This window comes from Schistocerca gregaria, chromosome X (assembly GCF_023897955.1).
Source record: "Schistocerca gregaria isolate iqSchGreg1 chromosome X, iqSchGreg1.2, whole genome shotgun sequence".
Classification (NCBI taxonomy): domain Eukaryota; kingdom Metazoa; phylum Arthropoda; class Insecta; order Orthoptera; family Acrididae; genus Schistocerca; species Schistocerca gregaria.
The window spans coordinates 68,202,226-68,226,043 of record NC_064931.1 but is presented as its reverse complement, the minus strand read 5'-3'; the positions used below and the strand labels follow the sequence as shown (position 1 = coordinate 68,226,043).

The 23,818-nt window shown below is 48.2% G+C and overlaps 1 protein-coding gene across 1 annotated transcript in view; it reads right to left on the bottom strand.

Moving 5' to 3' along the window:
* Window positions 1-23,818, bottom strand: part of LOC126297906 (mucin-19-like) — a 138,334-nt gene that overhangs the window by 58,064 nt on the left and 56,452 nt on the right. Inside the window, exons 23-32 of the mRNA XM_049989215.1 lie at window positions 23,603-23,698; window positions 23,278-23,373; window positions 23,095-23,190; window positions 22,827-23,006; window positions 21,031-21,453; window positions 18,985-19,080; window positions 18,660-18,755; window positions 18,477-18,572; window positions 18,209-18,388; window positions 16,413-16,835 (exon numbers count right to left, since the gene is read on the bottom strand). Of these exons, the coding sequence (XP_049845172.1) occupies window positions 16,413-16,835; window positions 18,209-18,388; window positions 18,477-18,572; window positions 18,660-18,755; window positions 18,985-19,080; window positions 21,031-21,453; window positions 22,827-23,006; window positions 23,095-23,190; window positions 23,278-23,373; window positions 23,603-23,698 (1,782 nt within the window). The remainder of the gene's footprint in view (window positions 1-16,412; window positions 16,836-18,208; window positions 18,389-18,476; window positions 18,573-18,659; window positions 18,756-18,984; window positions 19,081-21,030; window positions 21,454-22,826; window positions 23,007-23,094; window positions 23,191-23,277; window positions 23,374-23,602; window positions 23,699-23,818) is intronic.

Here is a 23,818-nt window from a genome sequence, read left to right as displayed (position 1 = left end):
GTAGGGGAAATGTTACGCAGGCAGCGGAACTGTACAGAGAGCGATATCCTGACAAGAATCCACCTTCCCGACAGATGTTTTCGCGTCTTGTTGCGACGCTTCAGGAAACGGGAATTTTCAATCCACGATAACGCAGTCGTCGTAGCACTCGCACAGACGAACCTGCCGAAGTTACTGTTCTCGCTTCCGTCCCCCCCTGCGGGTTCAGGGGTAAGAATAGATCCGTGCTATTCCTGCCTGTCGTAATACGCGACTAAAAGGAGTCTCAAACGTTTCGGCCCTTATGTGATGGTCCCCTCTTGGGTTTGACCACCACATTTCAAAAGTATTCCAAAGAGCGAGCTAACTGCAGAAGGCCGCCTTACTTGGTGCATTGTGTCCATCGTGCGTTGAGACCTTTAGCCAGCTTATTTGTCATTGCATTGCAGTCTACATCTACATCTACATGATTACTCTGCAATTCACATTTAAGTGCTTGGCAAGGGTTCATCGAAACACAATCATACTATCTCCATACCATTCCACTCCCGAACAGCTCGCGGGAAAAACGAACACCTAAACCTTTCTGTTCGAGCTCTGATTTCTCTTATTTTATTTTGATGATCATTCCTACCTATGTAGGTTGCGCTCAACAAAATATTTTCGCATTCGGAAGAGAAAGTTGGTGACTGAAATTTCGTAAATAGATCTCGCCGCGACGAAAAACGTCTTTGCTGTAATAACTTCTATCCCAACTCGCGTATCATATCTGTCACACTCTCCCCCCTATTACGTGATAATACAAAACGAGCTGCCCTTCTTTGCACCCTCTCGATGTCCTCCGTCAATCCCACCTGGTAAGGATCCCACACCGCGCAGCAATATTCTAACAGAGGACGAACGAGTGTAGTGTAAGCTGTCTCTTTAGTGGACTTGTTGCATCTTCTAAGTGTCCTGCCAATGAAACGCAACCTTTGGCTCGCCTTCCCGACAATATTATCTATGTGGTCCTTCCAACTGAAATTGTTCGTAATTTTGACACCCAGGTACTTAGTTGAATTGACAGCCTTTAGCATTGTACTATTTATCGAGTAATCGAATTCCAACGGATTTCTTTTGGAACTCATGTAGATCACCTCACACTCTTCGTTACTTAGCGTCAACTGCCACCTGCCACACCATACAGCAATCTTTTCTAAATCGCTTTGCAGCTGGCACTGGTCTTCGGATGACCTTACTAGACGGTAAATTACAGCATCATCTGGGAACAACCTAAGAGAGCTGCTCAGATTGTCACCCAGGTCATGTATATACACTCCTGGAAATGGAAAACAGAACACATTGACACCGGTGTGTCAGAGCCACCATACTTGCCCCGGACACTGCGAGAGGGCTGTACAAGCAATGATCACACGCACGGCACAGCGGACACACCAGGAACCGCGGTGTTGGCCGTCGAATGGTGCTAGCTGCGCAGCATTTGTGCATCGCCGCCGTCAGTGTCAGCCAGTTTGCCGTGGCATACGGAGTTCCATCGCAGTCTTTAACACTGGTAGCATGCCGCGACAGCGTGGACGTGAACCGTATGTGCAGTTGACGGACTTTGAGCGAGGGCGTATATTGGGCATGCGGGAGGCCGGGTGGACGTACCGCCGAAGTGCTCAACACGTGGGGCGTGAGGTCTCCACAGTACATCGATGTTGTCGCCAGTGGTCGGCGGAAGGTGCAAGTGCCCGTCGACCTGGGACCGGACCGCAGCGACGCACGGATGCACGCCAAGACCGTAGGATCCTACGCAGTGCCGTAGGGGACCGCACCGCCACTTCCCAGCAAATTAGGGACACTGTTGCTCCTGGGGTATCGGCGAGGACCATTCGCAACCGTCTCCATGAAGCTGGGCTACGGTCCCGCACACCGTTAGGCCGTCTTCCGCTCACGCCCCAACATCGTGCAGCCCGCCTCCAGTGGTGTCGCGACAGGCGTGAATGGAGGGACGAATGGAGACGTGTCGTCTTCAGCGATGAGAGTCGCTTCTGCCTTGGTGCCAATGATGGTCGTATGTGTGTTTGGCGCCGTGCAGGTGAGCGCCACAATCAGGACTGCATACGACCGAGGCACACAGGGCCAACACCCGGCATCATGATGTGGGGAGCGATCTCCTACACTGGCCGTACACCTCTGGTGATCGTCGAGGGGACACTGAATAGTGCACGGTACATCCAAACCGTCATCTAACCCATCGTTCTACCATTCCTAGACCGGCAAGGGAACTTGCTGTTCCAACAGGACAATGCACGTCCGCATGTATCCCGTGCCACCCAACGTGCTCTAGAAGGTGTAAGTCAACTACCCTGGCCAGCGAGATCTCCGGACCTGTCCCCCATTGAGCATGTTTGGGACTGGATGAAGCGTCGTCTCACGCGGTCTGCACGTCCAGCACGAACGCTGGTCCAACTGAGGCGCCAGGTGGAAATGGCATGGCAAGCCGTTCCACAGGACTACATCCAGCATCTCTACGATCGTCTCCATGGGAGAATAGCAGCCTGCATTGCTGCGAAAGGTGGATATACACTGTACTAGTGCCGACATTGTGCATGCTCTGTTGCCTGTGTCTTTGTGCCTGTGGTTCTGTCAGTGTGATCATGTGATGTATCTGACCCCAGGAATGTGTCAATAAAGTTTCCCCTTCCTGGGACAATGAATTCAGGGTGTTCTTATTTCAATTTCCAGGAGTGTAGATCAGGAACAGCAGATGTCCCAGGACGCTTCCCTGGGGAACACCTGATATCACTTCAGTTTGACTCGATGATTTGCCTTCTGTTACTACGATCTGCGACCTTCCTGACAGGAAATCACGAACCAGTCGCACAATTGAGACGATACCCCATAGGCCCGCAGCTTGATTAGAAGTCGCTTGTGAGGAACGGTGTCAAAAGCTTTCCGGAAATTTAGAAATACGGAATCAACTTGAGATCCCCTGTCGCTAGCGGCCATTACTTCGTGCGAATAAAGAGCTAGCTGCGTTGCACAAGAGCGATGTTATCTGAAACCATGCTGATTACGTATCAATAGATCGTTCCCTTCGATGTGATTAATAATGTTTGAATACAGTATATGCTCCAAAACCCTACTGCAAACCGACGTTAATGACATAGGTCTTTAGTTCGATGGATTACTCCTACTAACCTTCTTAAACACTCGTCCGACCTGCGCAATTTTCCAATCTCTAAGGGAGCTATTGTAACAGCGTAATCTGAAAGGAACCTAATCGGTATACAATCTGGACCTGAAGACTTGCCCGTATTAAGCGATTTGAGTTGCTTCGCAACCCCTAAGGTATCTACTTCTAAGAAACTCATGCTAGCAGATGTTCGTGTTTCAAATTCTGGAATATTCCACTCGTCTTCCCTGGTGAAGGAATTTCGGAAAACTGCGTTCAATAACTCCGCTTTAGCGGCACAGTCGTCGATAACAGTACCATCGGCACTGCGCAGCGAAGGTATTGACTGCGTCTTGCCGCTTGTGTACTTTACATACGACCAGAATTCCTTCGGATTTTCTACCAAATTTCGAGACAATGTTTCGTTGTGGAATCTATTAAAGGCATCTCGCATTGAAGTCTGTGCCAAATTTCGCGCGTCTGTAAATCTTAGCCAATCTTCGGGATTTCGCGTTCTTCTGAACTTTGCATGCTTTTTCCGTTGCCTGTGCAACAGCGTTCGTACCTGTTCTGTGTACCATGGGGGATCAATTCCATCTCTTACCAATTTATGAGGTATGAATCTCTGAATTGCTGTTGCAGTCCTGCTCACTCTCCATCTCTTGGGCGAGGATACATTCCTGGGTGGGATTTCCGCCACGCACTCTGCAGTGTAGCTTTCTGCACTGACAACTACCATGGACCACTTGCAACCTAATATCCAGCATGGTAGCCAGTCCACTGTGGTGGGGCCACCATGTACCCTGTTGGTTGTTGTAGCCCCCTGACAACACAGGGATGGCTCTACTGATGTCTGTGCCATTAACTCCCCACGTATGTCAAGGAGTAGATCCCTATCTCCCTGGGGCATCAGGACTTCCGGCAATGGCCATCCTGCCAGGTGGACCTTGCTGTGGCTGGGTGGCGCCCGTGGGGAGGGACCTTGGTCGGAGTAGGTGGCATCAGGGTGGATGACACGCAATGAAGTGTGGCACATCTTCTCTTGCTGGTGGCCAACCACCAGCAGCCGGCCGGTGTAGCCGACGCTTCTAGATGCTTCAGTCTGGAACTGCGTGACCGCTACAGTTGCACATTCGAATCCTGCCTCGGGTATGGATATGTGTGATGTCCTTAGGTTAGTTAGGTTTAAGTAGTTCTAAGCCTAGGGGACTGATGACCTCAGATGTTAAGTCCTATAGTGCTCAGAGCCATTTTTGAGCCAACCACCAGCAGTCTCTAAGCGTTCGAGGGCTCACTTTAATGCAAACATGTATGACCCCAAATCGTTCCCCTTCCTGGCCACACCACGGGAGGAACAAAAGGCTATGAATGACAGCCAGAAGTATTCGCCCCAGTATCTACCCTGTACAGTAACTGATGGGGAATACTTTATGTCCATGAAGCCTCAGTCCTTTGTAGAGCATTTAGAGGACAAGTTCGGGGACTTGGAGGGCTTGTCAAAAATGCGGTGTGGGTCAGTCAGGATAAAAACAGCACCCTCTGCCCAGTCACAGGCATTACTCGCTTGTAAGGAGCTGGGGGATGTTTCTGTTACTATCACGCCCCATAAAAAAGCTTGAATATGGTACAGGGCATTATCTTCCACAGGGAATTTCTTTTACAGTCCGATGACGAGCTGCGCACCAACTTGGAGCAACGAGGTGTCCATTTCGTCCAGCGCGTCCACCGGCCTCTGAGGGATAATCAGTTTGCCACCAGTGCCTTTATCTTGGCCTTCGAGGGTGACACATTACCCGAGAAGGTGAAGGTGATGGTCTACCGCTATGGTTTCAAGCCATATATCCCTCCCCCAATGTGGTGCTTCAAGTGTTGGAAGTTCGGCCATATGTCTTCCTGCTGTGATTCCAGCCTCATATGTCACTATAGTGGTCGTCCATCCCATCCCGATACTCCATGTGCCCCGCCTCCCATATATGTCAACTGTGGAGAGCACCATTCTCCTTGCTCACCAGACTGTAAGATTCTACAGAAGGAACGGAAAATAATGGAATACAAGACCCTGGACTGACTGACCTACACTGAGGCGGAAATTGTAACGGATTCATCCCGTGCGCATGACGTCATCTGCCACTGTCACAACTGTTGCAGCTCCATCCGTTGCGCCACATACAGTGAGCTCTCAGAGTTGAAGGAGCACACGTATCCCCCTGATGGTGGGGGCCACTTAACTCCCTGTTTCCCCCAGGGGCTCAGCATTCACTTGCTGAGTACGGGCTTGGCGACCCCGGGGTCCTGAGCTGGGGACTGGTCTGCGCCGCCAGTGTCCTGTCACCGTAACCCCCGGACATGCTTCAGCGACCACCGTACGGCGCGGCGGTGAAATGTTGTGTGCTGCGGGGAATGGTAATCTTGGCTTTACCGCCTGGATTGCGAGGAAGGCCAACCTCTATAAAAACCCCTCAATCTTCCGGTGTGCTCCGCGCCTAGAAGATGCATGGCTGTTGGGGTGGAACAGTCGCAAGCGGGCAACCTCTGGGGCACCTGCCGCACCCCAGTTGTATAAGGCTTACTCAGGCACGCGGGGCTCTGTCTGAGCGGACTTTTAGTTCCCTAGCTGCTCGTGGGACCGCAATGGACCCTTCGACCTCTACATTTCCCCCTACCAGTTGCTTGGGTGGGCCACTGGTAGGAAAACACACCCCATCGAAAAAGCGGCTACTCGCTGCTAGTCCTCCAGCGCCTGGTGTTGCTAGAGATTTAACAGAATGTAGTAACGGAGCACATGCTGATAATCAGAATGTGTTTTTGATTATTAAAAGGAAGGAGGGTAGCTTTGAGAGGGTTTCTCCCTTTTACATCCACAAGGGTCTTGAGGGAATTGCAGGAACACTGAAATCTGTAAAGCGACTGCGCAATGGGACTCTGTTAGTTGAGACTTCTAGTTCTCGTCAAGTCGCTGCCCTTCGGAAAGCAACCTGTCTAGGAGAGTACGCTGTCAAGACCGAGCTCCACTCCACTTTGAATTACAGTAAGGGTGTTGTGACGTGTAGGGACTTGGTGGATATCCCCATAGACGTGTTAAAATCTGAGTTGGCTGACGAAGGAATTGTTGATGTGCAGCATATTATGAAACGAGTCGATGGGGACCTCGTCAAATCTGACTCGTTTATTCTCACGTTCAGTTGCCCGAGACTCCCAGAGCATGTTAAAGCGGGGTTCTTACGTTTGCCAGTATGGCCATATTTCCCCAACCCAATGCGCTGTTTTAAATGTCAGCGCTTCGGACATACTACGTTGGGGTGCAATGGCATAGCCACTTGAGGTAAATGTGGTCAGCCTGCCCATGACGGAGCCGATTGTTCATCGCCTGTGAAGTGCGTGAATTGCTCTGGGAGTCACCCTGTCTGGAGCCGGATCTGCCCCATCTATCTCGAAGAACGGAAGGTACAGGAGATTAAAACATCTAAGCGCATCCCCTATGGTGAGGCCAAGAAGCTCTTTAAGGGCATGCAACCTTCTGTGTTTTCAACATCTTTCGCTTCCGCTCTCAAAAAACCGGTACAACTGGCCACTGTTGCTACGCAAACGGAGGTTGCTAGTGTTAGCACTAATACCTGCGCTTGCCAGTGCACTTGTGCTGCTGCGGTTGTTTTGCAATCTGCGGCTCTCCCCGCTACATCGGACAAGGCCGTGGTTGCTGACATTGAGGTACTTCCTGCCTCTCCCCATATGGCGCCTTCTGCCCAGGCGAGTAAACCTCCAACTGTTGACAAGGCTCTGCATTCCAAGCCCCCCAAGACAAAGCCTCAGAAGGCGAAGGTTCTGCCACCTGAGGAGACTAGTCAGGGTCGGTCCGATGACGAGGCCATCGTACTGTCTGACATCTTCCGTGGGTCGTCATCGGAGCTTATGGACATTGATGTCGACTGGGGGCGATCTTCTCGCCCCAGGAATAAATCTCCGGCCAGTACGGTCTCTCCTCCAAAGCACAGAGGTAGGGTGAAAGTTCAGCCACCCTGATCACTGGCTCCCATATTACAGTGGAACCTGAATGTGTTCAGGACGCATGTGGCCGAATTACAACTCCTTGTACGAGAGTGCCCCTTGTGTTTATTTCTCCAAGAGACACATTTTCGGGCCACTGATGCTCCTTCTTTACGGGGCTATACCGTATATCGAAAAGATGACCTGACGGGGAAAAGGGCAAAGGGTGGTGTTGCGGTTTTTGTCCGTGACATGCACCCCTCATCTGAGCTCCCTCTCGTCACCGACTTGCAAGCAGTTGCAGTTGACATTCTTGTGGGTCGGAGGCTCACAGTCTGTTCAGTTTATTTACCGCCTCCGGATGCGATAGACTCTGAGGCTCTCACGGACCTTATTAGCCAACTCCCCCGCCCATTTCTTCTTCTGGGGGACTTCAACGCTCATAATGTCTTATGGGGCTCTCCGACTACTTGCCCCAGGGGTCGCATTCTGGAAAGCCTCATGATGTCTGAAGAACTGTGCCTCCTCAACTCTGGTGCTCCCACTCATTTCTGTACTGCTTCCGGGTCGTCATCGGCTATTGACCTTTCCTTTTGCTCTCCAGCACTCGCGGATTCTGCTCTGTGGGAGGCTGCAGCTGACCTCCATTCTAGTGACCACTTCCCCCTTTGGATTCGCCTCCTGGATGAGGCTGTGGCATTACCAGTGCCGCCCTGGTGGCACCTCTGCAGAGCTGACTGGACACTTTTCAGCCAACTGGCTGTTTTGGAACACCGTGCCAGCGTCCACGAATGGGTAGACCATGTTACAGCCGTGATCTCCCATGCTGCTGAATTGTCAATCCCACACTGAATGCCGCTCAGCCATCCGAGCCCGCCGTGCAGCTCTGCGCCGCTTCAAGTGCCGTCCCTCAGCTGACAATCTTGCGGCCTTTCGGGTGGCAAGGGCCAGAGCGCGGCGAATGATTAAAGAGAGCAAACGACGGTCATGGCAATCGTTCTTGAACTCCATCTCTCGCTCCACTAGTTCTACGAAAGTATGGGAAGCCATCATGAGGATTTCCGGGAAACTCAGCCAACTACCTGTCACGGCATTGCTGCATCAGGGATGTCTCCTCACGGCGCCGAGAGACATTGCCCAGACACTGGCCATGCATTTTGCGGACTCTACCGCCACTATTAACTGTGATCCAGATTTCTGCCGCTACCGCACTGCCATCGAAAGGGGTCACTTGGACTTCCGGTCTCTAAATTCAGAACCCTATAACTGCCCCTTCACAATGTGGGAACTGGGTTCTGCGCTGTCTGTGGCTCATGATACTGCGCCTGGTCATGATCAAATCCGGTACAGCATGCTGCGGCACTTGTTGCTGCCATCCAAGGAAGTTCTCCTGAACTGTTTCAGTATGATATGGTTATCCGGCACGTACTCGTGGAGGGAGGCGATTTTGATTCCCCTCCTCAAACCAGGGAAGGACCGAACGCATCCCAGTAGTTATCGGAGTATTGCTTTGACGGGCTGTGTTGGGAAGACGTTGGAACGCATGGTCAACCGCCGCCTGATTTGGCTGCTCGAGAACAGGCAGCCCCTCTCAGTGTGGCTTTTGGAGATGTCGTTCCACTATAGACAACTTGACCCTGCTTGAGGCCGCCATCCAGCAGGCCTTCCTACGTAACCAGCATTGTCTAGGGGTCTTCTTTGACATTAATAAGGCGTATGACACTACTTGGCGCCGCCTTATCCTCAATCAACTCCATGAGTGGGACTTTCGTGGCCGTCTCCCCATCTTCATTCGGTCCTTTCTTTCTCATCGCCTCTTTCGCTATCGGGTTGGTAATGTGCTATCTGATTTGTACGTGCAGGAGAATGGTGTTCCTAAGGGCAGCGTTTAAAGTGTCACCCTCTTTGCCGTCGCTATTAACAGTATCACGTCCACTATCCGGAGTCCTGCCCAATGCTCCTTGTTTGTGGACTATTTTGCTGTTTTCTGTTCTTCCTCCAGTCTTGTCACTGCTAGTCGGCAGTTGCAGCTTACGATAAAGCGCTTAGAGGCATGGACTGCAAAGACGGGTTTTACCTTTTCTGTAGACAAATCTGTGTGTGTTCATTTTAATCGTTCTCGGCGTCTTTTTACCTCACCTGAATTGCGTCTGAGGGACACCGTTCTTCCTTTTAGAGACACTGTGAGGTTCCTGGGCCTCATTTTTGATTCCAAGTTGTCGTGGTTGCCTCACCTTAAAGACCTCAAGGTGCGGGCCCTGAAGGCACTGAATATTTTGAAGTGTTTGAGCCATCGGTCCTGGGGAGCAGATCGGGCGCGTCTGCTGCAGTTTTATAGGGCTTTCGTCCGATCGCGTCTTGACTATGCTTGCACCGTGTATGGGTCAGCAAGGCCTTCGTATCTGAAGATCCTTGACGCAGTACACCATGAGGGTATCAGGCTGGCCAATGGTGCCTTCCGTACCAGTCCCATCCTCAGCCTGTGTGCTGAGGCAGGGGAACCGCCGCTCGCCATCCGGCGGAAACTCCTCATGGTGCGACGGGTGTGTCATTTCCTTGCCTGTCCTACCTCCCCTGCGTACCCTACCGTTGCCCGACCGCCTATGGAACGTCTCTTTTCCAGTCGTCCCAGGGCAACGAGACCATTTGGGATTCGTGCCAAGCATTTGCTTGAGTCCCTTGGTGTGGAGCGTGTGGCCCCCCAACGACAAGGTTTTACTCGCCTGCCTCCCTGGTTGCTCCAGAGGCCCAGCATCCTTCTAGACTTGTCGGAGAACCGGAGGAACTGCACTCCGGCGTTTGTTTTTACCTCCTTATTTTACGATATTTTAAACCAGCATCCGGACCATGTACCTGTATTCACAGATGGCTCTAAACAGGGGGACTCTGTTGGTTGTGCTGTTGTTTTCCCTGATCGAGTCGTCAAGTTACGGCTTCCTGCGGCGTTTACCATCCTCGATGCCGAATTGTTTGCAATCGTGCGGGCATTGGAGCAGATGAGATGTGTTCCCAGTCTTAAGTTCCTCATCTGTTCTGACTCCCTGAGTGCCCTTCAGACAATGCAACACTTGTACCCAGCGGATACGGTCGTCCAGAACATCCATGATGCCCTACTCCACCTGCAACGGCAGGGGAAGGAGGTTTCTTTCTGTTGGGTGCCGGGGCACGTGGGTATTAGGGGAAACGAACTGGCGGATGTGGCTGCCAAAGATGCATGTTCCCTCCCTCACGTTGTTGAATGTGCCGTCCCCCTCCATGCTGTAACCTCCCTTTTGCTTGGGAAGAGGAGTGGCTGGCAGTTTCTGACAATAAGCTGCGTCTGGTAAAGGCCACTACGCGACCATGGCGTACGTCCTACCAGTCATACAGGCGGGATGAGGTTCTCCTCACTCGCCTCCGCATTGGGCACAGTCCCTTAACGCATGGTTTTTTACTCCGGTGGGAGGACCCCCCAATCTGCAGTGCTTGTGGCGTCCAGATTACTGTCCGCCACATTTTACTTGACTGTCTTTTATTCTCTGACCAGAGGGCGGTGGTTTCTTTGCCACCGGATTTGCCCTCTATTTTGCAAGACGACGCAGCGATTGTGGTTAAGGTCTTACGGTTTTGTGTCCTGTCCAATCTGTTGCCTCGGATTTTAGGGAGAGGGTTTTAATATGCTGCTGGGTGACTGGCTCACCCAGGATTTAGGTAAGAGGTCCGCCAGTCACGATTACCTCCTTGTTTCCCTTCGGTTTCTGTTCTCTTTTCCTTGTGTTTCCTTTCCTTTTTAGTGTGTTTCTTCTCCTCTTGTTTTGCCTCTGTATGTGAGCATTTGGAATTGCGTCAGGCCTGTGTCTTTTAGCTGTTCTTGTTCGATGTCCGTCTTCGTCCCTTCAGCACATGTGTTTCTGTTTGTATGCGTTTGGGCGCTGATGACCACGCTGTTTAGCGCCCGTAAACCTCACACACACACACTCACACACACACACACACACACACACACACACACACACACACACTTACCTCCCTGTTGATCCCGCACCACATACCTCAGGAGCAGCACCCCCCCCCCCCCCCCCCGAATCATCGGGGACACTAGTCCCCACTTCCTAAGCTCGAGAAGCGTAAGTCTTTTTCGGCTTCTCTCGCTAGGAAGGGATCCATTGGGTCACTCCCTTCCCACCTTCCTACAAGTGACAAACCAAACACACACACCCAGGGGCTGAAGAAGCCCCCGGTAGCTGGTCGTAGGGCTTCATGGTCCTGTTCAGTCCTGGAGACTGAATCAAAGAAGCCCTCGCAGCAAGGACAACCAAAGGAACAGTGTGAGAAATCGAAATCGAAGACCCCTAAGACCAAAACGAAATAGTGGTGGTACCCACTCCACCACTCCCTACAAGCTCTGCGTCTGACGATGCAGTGGAGATTCTGGCACGCCGGTCCCTCAGACATGATGGATGTTGCTCCCGTCGGTACTCAGTCGGTGGCAGCAGGTGACCCAGCAACGTAATCTGCCTCCTCAATCCCTTCATGCCTTTCTCGGCCATGGACATCATCATCCTCCAGTGGAACTGCAGCGGTTTTTTCCACCATCTTGCTGAGCTCTGACACCTTCTCAACCTTCACCCTTTCCTCTGCATTGCTCTTCAGGAAACTTGGTTTCCGGTGATTCAAACCCCCGCCCTCCATGGCTATCGGGGTTATTGTAAGAACTGGGCAGCTTATGGAGGGTATCGGCGTCTGCATCTACGTCCTTCACTCTCTTTACAGAGAGCCTGTCGCTCTACAAACACCTTTAGATTCTGTCGCTGTTCAGGTGTGGACGCCTCAGGCTATTACTGTCGGCAGTCTCTATTTTCCGACGAATGGTGATGTCCTGCAGCATGTCATGGCTGCGCTGATAGCCCAATTGCCTCCACCTTTTCTGTTACTGGGCTACTTCAACGCTGATAACTCTCTGTGGGGTGGGGCAGTGGCAACAGGCCGAGGCAATATCATTGAGCAAGTATTGGCACTCTCGACCTTTTCTTTTAAATACTGGTGCCTTCACACATTTCAGTGCGGCACATGGCACGTACTGAGCCATTGACCTTTCGATCTGCAGCCCTAGCCTATTACCATCTGTCCAATGGAGTGTGCATGACGACTTGTGTGGTAGTGACCACTTTCCGATCTTTCTGTCACTGAAACAGCGTCACTCTTCTGGGCGCCCCTGCAGATGGGCTATGAATATGGCTCACTGGGACTTGTTCACCTCCATTGCCACTATTGAGCTTCTTTCCAATGACGCCATTGATGTGGTGGTTCACTCGGTCACCACCGGCATCGTTACTGCCGCAGAATCTGCCATTCCCTGTTTTTCTGGGTCCACTCGGCAGAGGACAGTGTTTTGGTGGTCGCCTGAGACCGCTGAGGCGATTAGAGATCACAGGCGGACACTCCAGTGTCACAATGGCATCCCTCATTGGCACACCTCATTGCCTTTAAATGGCTCTGTGCGCGAGGCCGCCGTCTCATACACAAATGCAAGCATGAGTGCTAGGAAAGGTATGCCTCCACCATTGGCCTCCGTACCTCTCCACAGCAGGTTTGGGCCAAGATTAGACGACCCTATTGCTATCAGACCCCCGTCAGCATACTTGCACTTTCACTGAATGGAGCAGTCTGTACTGGCTTCGACACAATTGCAAACTGCTTAGCGGAGCATTTTGCTCAGAGTTCCGCTTCTGCGAATTACCCACTGACCTTCCGCTCCCTGAATGAGCGGTTGGAACGTCAGGGCCTTTCATTTCACATGCGCCACCCTGAATCATATAGTGCTCCGTTCAGGGAGTGGGAATTCCAAAGTGCCCTAGCCGCTTGCCCTGTTACGGCTCCCGAGCCAGATCGCATCCACTGTCAGATGCTCAAACACCTCTCGGTGGACTGCCAGCGACGCCTCCTAGTCGTTTTCAACCGTTTCTTGGTTGAGGGTGAGTTCCTGTTGCAATCACGGGAAAACATCGCAATCCCCGTGTTGAAACCTGGGAAGAACCCACTGGAAGTGGACAGCTACTGCCCCATTAGCCTCACCAACCCAACGTTCTTTGCAAGATGCTCAAACGCATGGTGAGCCAGAGGTTGAGTTGGCTACTTGAGTCTCGGGGCCTACCTGGCTCTGTCTCAGTGTGGGTTCAGTAAGGGCCGCTCTGCCGCCGATAATCTGGTGTGCCTGGAGTCTGCCATCCGCACAGCCTTTTCCCGCCGTCAGTATCTGGTCGCCGTCTTTTTTGACATGCCGAAGGTATACGATGAGTCACACCAGCTGGGTTGCCGCTCGGTCTACCCTTCTACGGTTATACCAGGAGTTAATTTAGTCCTGTCTATATTATGGGAGCCTGGCTTATGGTTCGGCATCACCTTCTGCATTGTAGTTGCTTGACCCCATCCTTCACAGCGGGATCTGACTCGCCACTGGAGCTTTCCGGAGAAGCCCTGTCAACACCATACTTGCGGAGGCAGGTGTCCCTCCATTGCAGTTCTGGCGCCAACGATTACTGGCCCTCTGCCGCCGCTTCCTTTCAATCCTTGCCGCGTTTCAAGGCTCTAATGTCTATACTGACGGTTCGATGGTTGCTGATCGTGTCGGTTATGCTCTTAATCTAGGGGATCACTATGAACATTACTTCTTGCGGGCTGGCTGCAGTGTTTTCACTGCCGAGCTGGTCGCCATCTCTCGCGCCATAGAGTATATCCGCACCTGTGCAGGTGAGTACTTCGTTATCTGCAATGACTCCCGGAGCGGTTTACGAGCCATCGACCAGTGTTTCCCTCACTCTCATTTGGTGATGGCTATCCAGGAGTCCCTCCATACTCTTGCCCGCTGTGGCCGCTCTGTGGTCTTTGTGTGGACCCCGGGTCAGGTCGGCAACCGGGAAATTAACGTGTTGACACTGTAGCCAAACAGGCTGTAGGTGCACCAGCCTTGGAGATTGGACTGTCGGAGAATGACCTCAGGTCAGATTTCCGGCAGAAAGTGCTTCGCAAATGGGCGAAGAATGGCTCACCCTTCCTTCACCCAACAAATTTTGGGGCATCAAGGAAGCCACCGGTGCGTGGCGCTCCTCGCAAGGACTCCGTTGTCCTCTGCTGGTTGCGCATTGGCCACACCTGGATAAGACACAGCTATTTATTGCGCTGCGAGGTCCCACCTTTATGTCGCTGCGGTTCAGCTTTGACGTTGGTCCACATCTTGTTGGACTGCCCGCTTTTAACTGCGCTCACGCAGACGTTTGCGCTGCCTGATACGCTTCCTGCACTTTTATCAGATGACGTTGCGATGGCAGATTTAGTTTTGCGTTTTATTCCTTGCAGGGGGGGGGGTTATCCTTTGGTCTAAGTGTTTCTCCTTTTTTGTGTTGAGTCTGGCCTTTATCCTACGATTTTAGACTAGGGTTTTTAGTCCTTTTCTTGGTGGTTGGCTTTTCCATTTTTGTTTCTATGGTCGGCCAATCACTGTCACACTCGGTGTTATTTTAATTCCTTTTGTCTGGTCTCTGTCTGCGTCTTTCTTGGCCTGTGTCGTCTCTTGTCATCACCATTGTTTGTTCTTATTCTTTTTGCGTGTTTCAGGTTCGTGGAAGAAGGGACCGATGGCTCTAGTAGTCTGGTCTCTTCAATCCCACAAACCAACCAACAAACTTTGCTTCCGTTGCTATGAATCCACATATGAGCACTCGACAGCTTGATCACGAGACTGACATTCCTAAAACCAGTGTACATTGTATTCTTCCACGTCACCGGTTCCATCTTTACCATGTACTCCTACATCAAGAACTGCATGGGATTGATTTCCAGAATCGTGTGCAGTTCTACCAGTCGGCACAGCAGAAAATCTTCGTCAACCCGAACTATTTCTCCAATGTCCTATTTACTGATGAATGTTCATTCTCATAGAAGGGACAGGTAAATACAAGGAATATGCGTTGTTGGTCCAGCGACAACCCACGATGATTTAGAGAGGTGCAACATCAGTGTCAATGGAGAATTAACATCTGGTGTGGGATACTTGGCACTACAATTATTGGCCCTTATTTCATCAATGGATGTCTAAACTGCATAGCGTATGCCAACTTCCTCAGTCGAATTCTTCCTCCTCTTCTGGGTGAAGTGCCACTAACAACCAGAATGCTTATGTGGCATCAACACGATGGATGTCCAGCACATAATGCGTAGCGTGCACGGCCTGCCACAGGGATTGGTCGAGGAGGAACAGTTACTTTCCCTGCTAGGTCTCCTGATTTAAACCCTCTGGTCCTTTTTCTTTGGGGATGCATTAAAGACGTTGTCGCCAGCCGCGGTGGTCTAGCGGTTCTACGCGCACAGTCCGGAACCGCACGACTGGTACGGTCGCAGGTTCGAATCCTGCATCGGGCATGGATGTGTGTGATGTCCTTAGGTTAGTTAGGTTTAAGTAGTTCAAAGTTCTAGGGGACTGATGAGCACAGATGTTAAGTCCCATAGTGCTCAGAGCCATTTGAACCATTTTTGAAAATACATTGTCTATCGCGATATTCCAACTACTTTAGAGGATATTGAGGAACGTATAGTGCTTGCTTGTAACTCTCGTCAGCAGGCAGCACTGGAAGCAGTAAATAATTATTTCATTTAACGAGTGCACCAGTGAATCGGTGTCCAGGGTCACCACTTAGAGCACCTTTGAATGTTCTACTCCTGGGCAATGGTACAGGAGAGTCAAAGTCAATTTTGTGTTATGTTTTTACTTGGTTTTTATTTGTTTTCTGACAAATCCAGCAACTGAACGAGTTTGTGATCCCGGGCTCAAAGTCAATGTTGTGTTGTGTAACTAATAACGTTGTCTTTCAGTGAATGGTACACTGTGATATATTTTTGAATAGGTCTCTAGGAGAGGAAATGAATTACCGAATAAAAAAATGCAGGGTGCCATTTAAAAAAGTCATACCGCTGTTCATATGTTTGCAAAAAACAAAGCCAGAACGTAGGCAATCATGTTGATTGATGTCCCCCTGACGGCTAAAGAAAATTTGCTTGAAACATTTTGTTATTTGCATCTGGACAAACACTTATTTAGGGTAGTCAAGATGAATGGGACACCCTGTATGCTCTTGCAAATCTTTTCCTGTTTTAGTGCTTCAAAATTTTTTACGTCTTTTTATGTTTATTTTTCATTGATTTGCATGATAACTCGTTCTGTGTCAAGCAATTTTAGCGCATTTAATTCCTTGCTACCTGAAGGCAACAAAATAAAGAAGTAAATAATAAACACAAAAATGCTTTAATGCGTTACCATTGAGGAGTCTGCTGTCTCGGCGCCATAGCTGACATCTGCTGTTGAGGGCTCGCCAGATGCAAGTGAAGGCGCACCAAGTATAGGTGAGTGCACACCTGTTTCTGCTGAGGACATGCCAGTTTCAGCTGAGTGCGTGTCATGTGCAGCTGAGGGCACACCAGGTTCACTTGAGGATTTGCTAAGTGTCATTAAGAGCTCTTCTATTGCATCTGTAAGTGCCTTAGGTACTTCTGAAGCTGCGCCAGGTGCATCTGGAGGTACGGGAGGTGCACCACTTTCAATTGATGGCATGTCAAGTGCAGCTGATGGCGCATACGTTGCATATGAGGGCACATCAGATGCAGCTGATGGCATATCATGTGCAGCTGAAGGCGTACCAGCTTGATCTGCCCAGTTTTGTTCTGCAGCTTCTTCCTCAACCTGCAGCAATCAGAAATAACTCTACACTGATTTACTCTTGAAGAATTGGCAGGTAACATTAAAAATATTTTATGCTGATTTCTCAGATGCCCTACGATGCTTAGTGTTACGGCAAGACAGATAGTACAACATATTTTCTTGATTTGATAGTTCCCTATAAATCTGATGACGCAATCAAATTACCATTACCGAGAGAGGTGAAGTAGTCATAATACATTGAACTGGTTGTGCATGGTAGTTACCCCAGTTTGCACTTGTTGTAGTCATGGCGGTAGGGAAGTGAAGTGGATTTGTGTGATTTAGCCACTCAGCAATTTTGGGCACATAAGTTATTCTGTGTAATTCATGGGGAAATATCTAAGTTTCTGATAAGCTATAAGTCTGAAGTACAATGTTATACTTCGTTAGTCGCTTATCTATCTTACGAGCTACTATTTGGGAACAGCATACAAAAAAAGAATTCAGTATTATGAGGTGGTTAAGATAATGTATTAGGCATGGAAGATGTCGCCACCGTGTTTCATGAAACAGCCATTATTACGCCAACCGGTACGTGCCGCTAATATGAATCGACTCATAATAAGGTCCACAACCACTGTACATGAATGCTGCAGCGGTCGTCACGATAATGTACGTTCGCAAGATGTTCGTTGGCTACATTCCTGCCAAGTCTTTCTGCAGTATAGCAGAAGGAACATCCAGCTTCTCCTTGCCCTATTACACGACCTCGTTCAAACTCAGCGAGGAGCTGACAATGGCATCTTTATCGCCTGAAAGGCATTCTTGACTGACATCAACTCACCACGTCCAGTCTCAAATGTAACTAACGCTCACGACCGCTAAGGAGAGTATTTAAAAGAAACCTGACTTTCACCCTCATAGTGGTGCTACTAGCGCCACTCTTACGCGACTGGTGTGAAAGTTCATTAGACATAATCTTTCAGATGTAGAAACACGCCTACTAACCTTCGTTTAAGCCTTACAACTCCTTATTAGTGCTGCGATTCTTTTGTTTATTTTGTATATATTATTATAATATATAATTTTTTTCACATCTTCTACGGTCTCTCCTTTCCCAGCGATTTGTCAGCAAAAGTGTAATCGAACAGCAGTTGGTTCTCGAACCAATTTACACGCAATATTGCTCATCAGTACCATAGAGATGTTGACGTTTTCGGAACCACGGAACGAATTATACGTAAGTGATCTTACAATCTCTTTCAGCAGATAACAGTACAATAGTCCATTGTAGTAAGACAAATGATGCAACCTCTCTCAGTATTGGCGGTAGAAGCAGTCTTGATTTGAGCTAAGATGTATTATACGTGCAATACAGCTCACTATTTATACGTAAGTTAATACTCCCTTCTGACCTTCAGTGCTGCTGCAGGTGCGTCAGCGCCTGAAAATGTCACTGGCGTCTGCAAATAACGTTCACCAGCAGAACGTTTCGACTGTTTTCTCACTGAGGCCTTTTCCAGTACAGTGGCACTTGTTTCTGGTGGTCCGACATTTTTCGGTGTTGTTTTCCCTCCAGAGAGAGCCGTCTTGCGCTAAAATAAAACAATTACATTAGTTAAAATATATTACCCGAAGTGTGGTGTTAGAAACCTCTGACTGTCGAAGTGAGCATTTCCATACCTTTTTCGTTGCCTTCTTTACAGATGGAGTGTCAGTTGTTTGTTTTGGTTCGACAGCTTTCTTTCCTGCCTCGCCACCAGTCTTTTCCTTCTTCCCCTAAAAGAAAACCACTACATTGTTAAAGTAAATCTCTCAAAATGCGATATTAGAAACGTCTGTTTTGGGAGGTGAGCTTTTTAATACCTTCTTTTTGGAGCTTTTCCCAGGTACAGACGTAGAGGTTTTTTGCGTCTCAAAAACTTGTTCCACTTTCCCTGAGGCTTCTGAGTGCTCTTTACCCTAAAATAAATCGAAAATATTCATTAAAATAAGCTATTCACGAAATACAGGGTTTGCAGCATTTGAATTTGGATGTGTCTAATTCTGAGGGAGCGCAGAAATTGGAATTAATGTTGTGGAATGTCTGTGATGTTACAAAGACCCAACAATCTGCCCCACCTTTCCCTAAAAGATAATGTCTGTTTCGATTGAAGTAAACATTTGACTTTGGTGGTGAGCGTTTCAGTACCTCTTCCGGTAAGGTGTGGCCAGGTGCAGCGCCAACTGTTTTCGGCTGCACAGCTTCTTGCAACTCCATTTGAGAGCCTTTTGACTTTACTTGATCCTGAAAGAAAACCAAAACATGCATTAAAATAAGTTGTTCACAGTATAGTGGTAGCAACGTTTGAATTTGGAGGTGTCTAATTCTGAGTGCGTTTCTTGGTGGTTGGCTTTTCCATTTTTGTTTCTATGGTCGGCCAATCACTGTCACACTCGGTGTTATTTTAATTCCTTTTGTCTGGTCTCTGTCTGCGTCTTTCCTGGCCTATGTCGTCTCTTGTCATCACCATTGTTTGTTCTTATTCTTTTTGCGTGTTTCAGGTTCGTGGAAGAAGGGACTGATGGCTCTAGTAGTCTGGTCTCTTCAATCTCACAAACCAACCAACATACTTTGCTTCCGTTGCTATGAATCCACATGTGAGCACTCGACAGCTTGATCACGAGACTGACATTCCTAAAACCAGTGTACATTGTATTCTTCCACGTCACCGGTTCCATCTTTATCATGTACTCCTACATAAAGAATTACATGGGAACGATTTCCAGAATCGTGTACAGTTCTACCAGTGGGCACAGCAGAAAATCTTCGTCAACCCGAACTACTTCTCCAATGTTCTATTTACCGATGAATGTTCATTCTCATAGAAAGGACAGGTAAATACAAGGAATATGCGTTGTTGGTCCAGCGACAACCCACGATTTAGAGAGGTGGAACATCAGTGTCAATGGAGAATTAACATCTGGTGTGGGATACTTGGCACTACAATTATTGGCCCTTATTTCATCAATGGATGTCTAAACTGCATAGCGTATGCCAACTTCCTCATTCGAATTCTTCCTCCTCTTCTGGGTGAAGTGCCACTAACAACCAGAATGCTTATGTGGCATCAACACGATGGATGTCCAGCACATAATGCGTAGCGTGCACGGCCTGCCACAGGGATTGGTCGAGGAGGAACAGTTACTTTCCCTGCTAGGTCTCCTGATTTAAACCCTCTGGTCATTTTCCTTTGGGGATGCATTAAAGACGTTGTCGCCGGCCGCGGTGGTCTAGCGGTCCTAGGCGCACAGTCCGGAACCGCACGACTGGTACGGTCGCAGATTCGAATCCTGCCTCGGGCATGGATGTGTGTGATGTCCTTAGGTTAGTTAGGTTTAAGTAGTTTAAAGTTCTAGCGGACTGATGACCACAGATGTTAAGTCCCATAGTGCTCAGAGCCATTTGAACCATTTTTGAAAATACGTTGTCTATCGCGATATTCCAACTACTTCAGAGGATATGGAGGAACGTATAGTGCTTGCTTGTAACTCTCGTCAGCAGGCAGCACTGGAAGCAGTAAATAATTATTTCATTTAACGAGTGCACCAGTGAATCGGTGTCCAGGGTCACCACTTAGAGCACCTTTGAATGTTCTACTCCTGGGCAATGGTACAGGAGAGTCAAAGTCAATTTTGTGTTATGTTTTTACTTGGTTTTTATTTGTTTTCTGACAACTCCAGCAACTGGACGAGTTTGTGATCCCGGGCTCAAAGTCAATGTTGTGTTGTGTAACTAATAACGTTGTCTTTCAGTGAATGGTACACTGTGATACATTTTTGAATAGGTCTCTAGGAGAGGAAATGAATTACCGAATAAAAAAATGCAGGGTGCCATTTAAAAAAGTCATACCGCTGTTCATATGTTTGCAAAAAACAAAGCCAGAACGTAGGCAATCATGTTGATTGATGTCCCCCTGACGGCTAAAGAAAATTTGCTTGAAACATTTTGTTATTTGCATCTGGACAAACACTTATTTAGGGTAGTCAAGATGAATGGGACACCCTGTATACTATTGCAAACCTTTTCCTGTTATAGTGCTTCAAAATTTTTTACGTCTTTTTATGTTTATTTTTCATTGATTTGCATGATAACTCGTTCGGTGTCAAGCAATTTTAGCGCATTTAATTCCTTGCTACCTGAAGGCAACAAAATAAAGAAGTAAATAATAAACACAAAAATGCTTTAATGCGTTACCATTGAGGAGTCTGCTGTCTCGGCGCCATAGCTGACATCTGCTGTTGAGGGCTCGCCAGATGCAAGTGAAGGCGCACCAAGTATAGGTGAGTGCACACCTGTTTCTGCTGAGGACATGCCAGTTTCAGCTGAGTGTGTGTCATGTGCAGCTGAGGGCACACCAGGTTCACTTGAGGATTTGCTAAGTGTCATTAAGAGCTCTTCTATTGCATCTGTAAGTGCCGTAGGTGCATCTGAAGCTGCGCCAGGTGCATCTGAGGGTACGGGAGGTGCACCACTTTCAAATGATGGCATGTCAAGTTCAGCTGATGGCGCATACGTTGCATATGAGGGCACATCAGATGCAGCTGATGGCATATCATGTGCAGCTGAAGGCGTACCAGCTTGATCTGCCCAGTTTTGTTCTGCAGCTTCTTCCTCAACCTGCAGCAATCAGAAATAACTCTACACTGATTTACTCTTGAAGAATTGGCAGGTAACATTAAAAATATTTTATGCTGATTTCTCAGCTGCCCTACGATGCATAGTGTTACGGCAAGACAGATAGTACAACATATTTTCTTGATTTGATAGTTCCCTATAAATCTGATGTCGCAATCAAATTACCATTACCGAGAGAGGTGAAGTAGTCATAATACATTGAACTGGTTGTGCATGGTAGTTACCCCAGTTTGCACTTGTTGTAGTCATGGCGGTAGGGAAGTGAAGTGGATTTGTGTGATTTAGCCACTCAGCAATTTTGGGCACATAAGTTATTCTGTGTAATTCATGGGGAAATATCTAAGTTTCTGATAAGCTATAAGTCTGAAGTACAATGTTATACTTCGTTAGTCGCTTATCTATCTTACGAGCTACTATTTGGGAACAGCATACAAAAAAAGAATTCAGTATTATGAGGTGGTTAAGATAATGTATTAGGCATGGAAAATGTCGCCACCGTGTTTGATGAAACAGCCATTATTACGCCAACCGGTACGTGCCGCTAATATGAATCGACTCATACTAAGGTCCACAACCACTGTACATGAATGCTGCAGCGGTCGTCACGATAATGTACGTTCGCAAGATGTTCGTTGGCTACATTCCTGCCAAGTCTTTCTGCAGTATAGCAGAAGGAACATCCAGCTTCTCCTTGCCCTATTACACGACCTCGTTCAAACTCAGCGAGGAGCTGACAATGGCATCTTTATCGCCTGAAAGGCATTCTTGACTAACATCAACTCACCACGTCCAGTCTCAAATGTAACTAACGCTCACGACCGCTAAGGAGAGTATTTAAAAGAAACCTGACTTTCACCCTCATAGTGGTGCTACTAGCGCCACTCTTACGCGACTGGTGTGAAAGTTCATTAGACATAATCTTTCAGATGTAGAAACACGCCTACTAACCTTCGTTTAAGCCTTACAATTCCTTATTAGTGCTGCGATTCTTTTGTTTATTTTGTATATATTATTATAATATATAATTTTTTTCACATCTTCTACGGTCTCTCCTTTCCCAGCGATTTGTCAGCAAAAGTGTAATCGAACAGCAGTTGGTTCTCGAACCAATTTACACGCAATATTGCTCATCAGTACCATAGAGATGTTGACGTTTTCGGAACCACGGAACGAATTATACGTAAGTGATCTTACAATCTCTTTCAGCAGATAACAGTACAATAGTCCATTGTAGTAAGACAAATGATGCAACCTCTCTCAGTATTGGCGGTAGAAGCAGTCTTGATTTGAGCTAAGATGTATTATACGTGCAATACAGCTCACTATTTATACGTAAGTTAATACTCCCTTCTGACCTTCAGTGCTGCTGCAGGTGCGTCAGCGCCTGAAAATGTCACTGGCGTCTGCAAATAACGTTCACCAGCAGAACGTTTCGACTGTTTTCTCACTGAGGCCTTTTCCAGTACAGTGGCACTTGTTTCTGGTGGTCCGACATTTTTCGGTGTTGTTTTCCCTTCAGAGAGAGCCGTCTTGCGCTAAAATAAAACAATTACATTAGTTAAAATATATTACCCGAAGTGTGGTGTTAGAAACCTCTGACTGTCGAAGTGAGCATTTCCATACCTTTTTCGTTGCCTTCTTTACAGATGGAGTGTCAGTTGTTTGTTTTGGTTCGACAGCTTTCTTTCCTGCCTCGCCACCAGTCTTTTCCTTCTTCCCCTAAAAGAAAACCACTACATTGTTAAAGTAAATCTCTCAAAATGCGATATTAGAAACGTCTGTTTTGGGAGGTGAGCTTTTTAATACCTTCTTTTTGGAGCTTTTCCCAGGTACAGACGTAGAGGTTTTTTGCGTCTCAAAAACTTGTTCCACTTTCCCTGAGGCTTCTGAGTGCTCTTTACCCTAAAATAAATCGAAAATATTCATTAAAATAAGCTATTCACGAAATACAGGGTTTGCAGCATTTGAATTTGGATGTGTCTAATTCTGAGGGAGCGCAGAAATTGGAATTAATGTTGTGGAATGTCTGTGATGTTACAAAGACCCAACAATCTGCCCCACCTTTCCCTAAAAGATAATGTCTGTTTCGATTGAAGTAAACATTTGACTTTGGTGGTGAGCGTTTCAGTACCTCTTCCGGTAAGGTGTGGCCAGGTGCAGCGCCAACTGTTTTCGGCTGCACAGCTTCTTGCAACTCCATTTGAGAGCCTTTTGACTTTACTTGATCCTGAAAGAAAACCAAAACATGCATTAAAATAAGTTGTTCACAGTATAGTGGTAGCAACGTTTGAATTTGGAGGTGTCTAATTCTGAGTGCGTTTCTTGGTGGTTGGCTTTTCCATTTTTG